Source organism: Oncorhynchus tshawytscha, unplaced genomic scaffold (assembly GCF_018296145.1).
Source record: "Oncorhynchus tshawytscha isolate Ot180627B unplaced genomic scaffold, Otsh_v2.0 Un_contig_673_pilon_pilon, whole genome shotgun sequence".
Taxonomy (NCBI): Eukaryota; Metazoa; Chordata; class Actinopteri; order Salmoniformes; family Salmonidae; genus Oncorhynchus; species Oncorhynchus tshawytscha.
In genome coordinates this window covers 170,001-175,000 of record NW_024609787.1, presented here as the reverse complement: position 1 = coordinate 175,000, position 5,000 = coordinate 170,001, and the positions used below count along the sequence as shown (strand labels likewise).

Here is a 5,000-nt window from a genome sequence, read left to right as displayed (position 1 = left end):
ATGACCTGAGATCTCCTATCGTCTTCTATGTCGAAGAACCCCGTACCTTTTTAACGACTCTACAGGGGATTGTGATCATCGTAGGGCGTGTGCCTATTCCTGAGAGTCTCTGTGTTTACTAGCTTGTAGCTCAAACCATTCTGACTCTACAGGGGATTGTGATCATCGTAGAGCGTGTGCCTATTCCTGAGAGTCTCTGTGTTTACTAGCTTGTAGCTCAAACTATTCGGACTCTACAGGGGATTGTGATCATCGTAGAGCGTGTGCCTATTCCTGAGAGTCTCTGTGTTTACTAGCTTGTAGCTCAAACCATTCTGACTCTACAGAAATGTTTGTAGACAAAAAAGGCCTGACCCCTTGGGATCTTCCTTTGTCTCACAAACACCTCTCTAGTTTAGCCCCCCTGTTAATAACAAACACCTCTCTAGTTTAGCCCCCCTGTTAATCACAAACACCTCTCTAGTTTAGCCCTCCTGTTAATAACAAACACCTCTCTAGTTTAGCCCCCCTGTTAATGACAAACACCTCTCTAGTTTAGCCCTCCTGTTAATAACAAACACCTCTCTAGTTTAGCCCTCCTGTTAATAACAAACACCTCTCTAGTTTAGCCCTCCTGTTAATAACAAACACCTCTCTAGTTTAGCCCTCCTGTTAATAACAAACACCTCTCTAGTTTAGCCCTCCTGTTAATAACAAACACCTCTCTAGTTTAGCCCCCTGTTAATAACAAACACCTCTCTAGTTTAGCCCTCCTGTTAATAACAAACACCTCTCTAGTTTAGCCCTCCTGTTAATAACAAACACCTCTCTAGTTTAGCCCTCCTGTTAATAACAAACACCTCTCTAGTTTAGCCCCCTCTCTAGTTAATAACAAACACCTCTCTAGTTTAGCCCCCTGTTAATAACAAACACCTCTCTAGTTTAGCCCCCTGTTAATAACAAACACCTCTCTAGTTTAGCCCCCTGTCAAACACCTCTCTAGTTTAGCCCCCTGTTAATTAATCAAAACACCTCTCTAGTTTAGCCCCAAAACACCTGTTTAGCCCCCTGTAATCACAAACACCTCTCTAGTTTAGCCCCCTGTTAAATCACACCTCTCTAGTTTAGCCCCCCTGTTAATTAATCACAAACACCTCTCTAGTTTAGCCCCCTGTTAATAACAAACACCTCTCTAGTTTAGCCCCCCTGTTAATAACAAACACCTCTCTAGTTTAGCCCCCTGTTAATTAATCAAAACACCTCTCTAGTTTAGCCCCCTGTTAATGTTAATCACAAACACCTCTCTAGTTTAGCCCTCCTGTTAATAACAAACACCTCAAACACCTCTCTAGTTTAGCCCCCTGTTAATTAACAAAACACCTCTCTAGTTTAGCCCCCTGTTAATTAGTTTAGCCCCCACCTCTCTAGTTTAGCCCCCTGTTAATTAATGTTTAGCCCCCTGTTAATGTTAATTAATCACAAACACCTCTCTAGTTTAGCCCTCCTGTTAATAACAAACACCTCTCTAGTTTAGCCCCCTGTTAATAACAAACACCTCTCTAGTTTAGCCCCCTGTTAATCTAAGCCCCCAAAACACCTCTCTAGTTTAGCCCTCCTGTTAATAACAAACACCTCTCTAGTTTAGCCCCTGTTAATAACAAACACCTCTCTAGTTTAAACAATAACAAACACCTCTCTAGTTTAGCCCTCCTGTTAATAACAAACACCTCTCTAGTTTAGCCCTCCTGTTAATAACAAACACCTCTCTAGTTTAGCCCTCCTGTTAATAACAAACACCTCTCTAGTTTAGCCCCCCTGTTAATAACAAACACCTCTCTAGTTTAGCCCCCTGTTAATAACAAACACCTCTCTAGTTTAAATAACAAACACCTCTCTAGTTTAGCCCCCCTGTTAATAACAAACACCTCTCTAGTTTAGCCCTCCTGTTAATAACTCTCTCTAGTTTAGCCCCCTGTTAATAACAAACACCTCTCTAGTTTAGCCCTCCTGTTAATAACAAACACCTCTCTAGTTTAGCCCCCTGTTAATTAATAACAAACACCTCTCTAGTTTAGCCCCCTGTTAATAACAAACACCTCTCTAATAAACACCTCTCTAGTTTAGCCCCCTGTTAATTAAGCCCCAAAACACCTCTCTAGTTTAGCCCTCCTGTTAATAACAAACACCTCTCTAGTTTAGCCCCCTGTTAATTAATAACAAACACCTCTCTAGTTTAGCCCCCTGTTAATCACAAACACCTCTCTAGTTTAGCCCCCCCTGTTTATTAATCACAAACACCTCTCTAGTTTAGCCCTCCTGTTAATTAATCACAAACACCTCTCTAGTTTAGCCCCCTGTTAATAACAAAACACCTCTCTAGTTTAGCCCCCTGTTAATAATCAAAACACCTCTCTAGTTTAGCCCCCTGTTAATTAGTTTAGCCCAATAACAAACACCTCTCTAGTTTAGCCCCCTGTTAATCACTCACCTCTCTAGTTTAGCCCTCCTGTTAATCACAAACACCTCTCTAGTTTAGCCCTCCTGTTAATAATAACAAACACCTCTCTAGTTTAGCCCTCCTGTTAATCACAAACACCTCTCTAGTTTAGCCCCCTGTTAATCACAAACACCTCTCTAGTTTAGCCCCCTGTTAATAACAAACACCTCTCTAGTTTAGCCCCCTGTTAATCACAAACACCTCTCTAGTTTAGCCCCCTGTTAATAATAACAAACACCTCTCTAGTTTAGCCCCCTGTTAATCACAAACACCTCTCTAGTTTAGCCCCCTCTCTAGTTTAGCCCCCTGTTAATCACAAACACCTCTCTAGTTTAGCCCCCTGTTAATCAAACACCTCTCTAGTTTAGCCCCCTGTTAATGACAAACACCTCTCTAGTTTAGCCCCCTGTTAATAACAAACACCTCTCTAGTTTAGCCCCCTGTTAATAACAAACACCTCTCTAGTTTAGCCCCCTGTTAATAACAAACACCTCTCTAGTTTAGCCCCCTGTTAATCACAAACACCTCTCTAGTTTAGCCCCCTGTTAATAACAAACACCTCTCTAGTTTAGCCCCCTGTTAATCACTAAGGGTTTATAAATGTCCAAACTCCGGTAGCTCCTTCTTACTTCCTCCTCCTTCCCCTCCCTTCTCCCTCCCTCCCTCCCTCCCTCCTTCAGTCCTTCCTTCCCTCCCTCCTTCCCTCTCGCTTCACTCTCATTGGTTCTCCTGGCTGTGTCACATGGTAGCGTTTAGTAGACCCTTCACTACTGAAGTGTCTGCTGCATTAATGAATGGAGTGAGAGGGAGGTGGGGAGGGAGGGAGGTGGGGAGGGAGAGAGGGAGGGAGAGAGGGGAGGGAGGGAGGGAGGGAGGGAGGGAGGGGGAGGGGGAGGGAGGGGGGAGGGAGGGAGGGAGGGAGGTGGGGAGGGAGGGAGGGAGGTGGGGAGGGAGGGAGGGAGGTGGGGTCCTGTAATGCAGACAAGCTTTCGCCTCTCTCTGTCTCTCTCTCTGCTGAATGGGAATACTGCCTCAGACTCCGGCCGCGTCCCAAACGGCACCCTATTCCCTTCGTAGTGTACTACTTTAGACCGGAGTCTATGGGGGCCCTTTGAGGTGAATAGGGTGCAATTTGGGACACATCCTCAGCCTGGGAAAGGAAGAGGGTTATAAATTGTGTCAGTTAGGCTCCTCCCCCGAATAAAATGGAAGCCATGTGGAAAATGAAAAATCCATTTCAATCTGAAAAGCGAGGAAGGCTGGGATGGAAGGGGGTTTTCTCCCTGTTCCATGGTGGTCGTTGGTCAGTCATCTTGGGAAGACTTTTTTGAAGTTGTAAACACCCGCTGTAGTGTTCTTGTGTAAGCTTGTTAAGAGAGACTGTGAAACTAACGTTGTTAGGGGGGGACGAATGTTTTCCAGGAAGTGCTTTCTGGTAATACGTTTTATATCAAAGGAGTTCAACTCCTGTAGCAAAAAACCCCCAAAAAAACCTGTTTGTTCAGGAATTTGAACTAACCTTGTATTTCTCTGTCTCTTTCATGTAGTTTCATGCTCCAACAAGTCTTGATGCTCTGCGATGGTGTTATGTTACTATATGATCAAACCATATCAGTTTCATTTTGTTAGACCAGCCTTTACATAAAGGTTGCTCGTCAGAAAAGTAGTTTAATAACCAACAAGGTTTAGTTTTTGCCCTTCATTAGAAAGAAGAAAGTGTGAAACTGACCCGGGTCATTGTGTTGCCCCTGCAGGAAGAAGGAGGAGAAGAAGAAGAAGAAGAAGAAGAAAGAGGAGGAGTCTGGAGAGGAGGATTAAAGAACAACAATCATTTGACCTCTACTTCCTTGTAACAGTTCTTCCTCCTGGGGAACCACTGCCTTCACCACTTTACTAAGGACGTTGATCCATGACCTCTGACCTCTGTCTACTCTCATATCATACTGTTTTCATTTGATACTTTTATTTGTGTTTATTTCATTATTATTATTATTTTTATTTGTTTGTTGTTGTTGATTCTGAGATGAACACACGTTAATAATCCTCAGAACATGAGCCGCAAAAAAAAAAAAAAAAAACACGCGAGAAAACACTAAATATGACAAACAAAGATCCGCTGTACCTCTTTACAACAACAGTGATGTTTTATCTGTTGTTAAGACAAGAGGTTCTGGGGTTTTTTTGTACCGTTGCAGTTTCTACTCTGCTCCTCCCCCTGTCGTTGTCGACTGATTCTCCAGGCTGTCTTTCTTTGAGGGAGAGGTAGAAACTGGGAGGGGGGGGAAAGTCTGTTATTGTCATTCAGAAATTGCGACCATATGGCTGCTGTTTCAGTACAACAGAGGTCTAGAACACACACACAGACCCCCTCCCCCCTCCCGAGTCGGACCACCAAACACAGGGAGACAGACTACTCTCTCTTCAAGTCAGGTTATTTTAATCTATCATGTTTTTAATCTACCGTGGATTTGCCTTCTATTTTTTTTATAACAAATTGGCTGCTTTAACTTGCTAAAATCACGCC

At 43.4% G+C, this 5,000-nt stretch overlaps 1 protein-coding gene across 1 annotated transcript in view; it reads left to right on the top strand.

Annotated features, from left to right (window-relative positions):
- hmga2 (high mobility group AT-hook 2) overlaps window positions 1-5,000 on the top strand; it is a 95,483-nt gene that overhangs the window by 90,395 nt on the left and 88 nt on the right. The window contains exon 5 of the mRNA XM_042318108.1: window positions 4,231-5,000. This exon is cut by the window's right edge and continues 88 nt beyond it. Within this exon, the coding sequence (XP_042174042.1) occupies window positions 4,231-4,329 (99 nt within the window). The 3' untranslated portion in view covers window positions 4,330-5,000. The remainder of the gene's footprint in view (window positions 1-4,230) is intronic.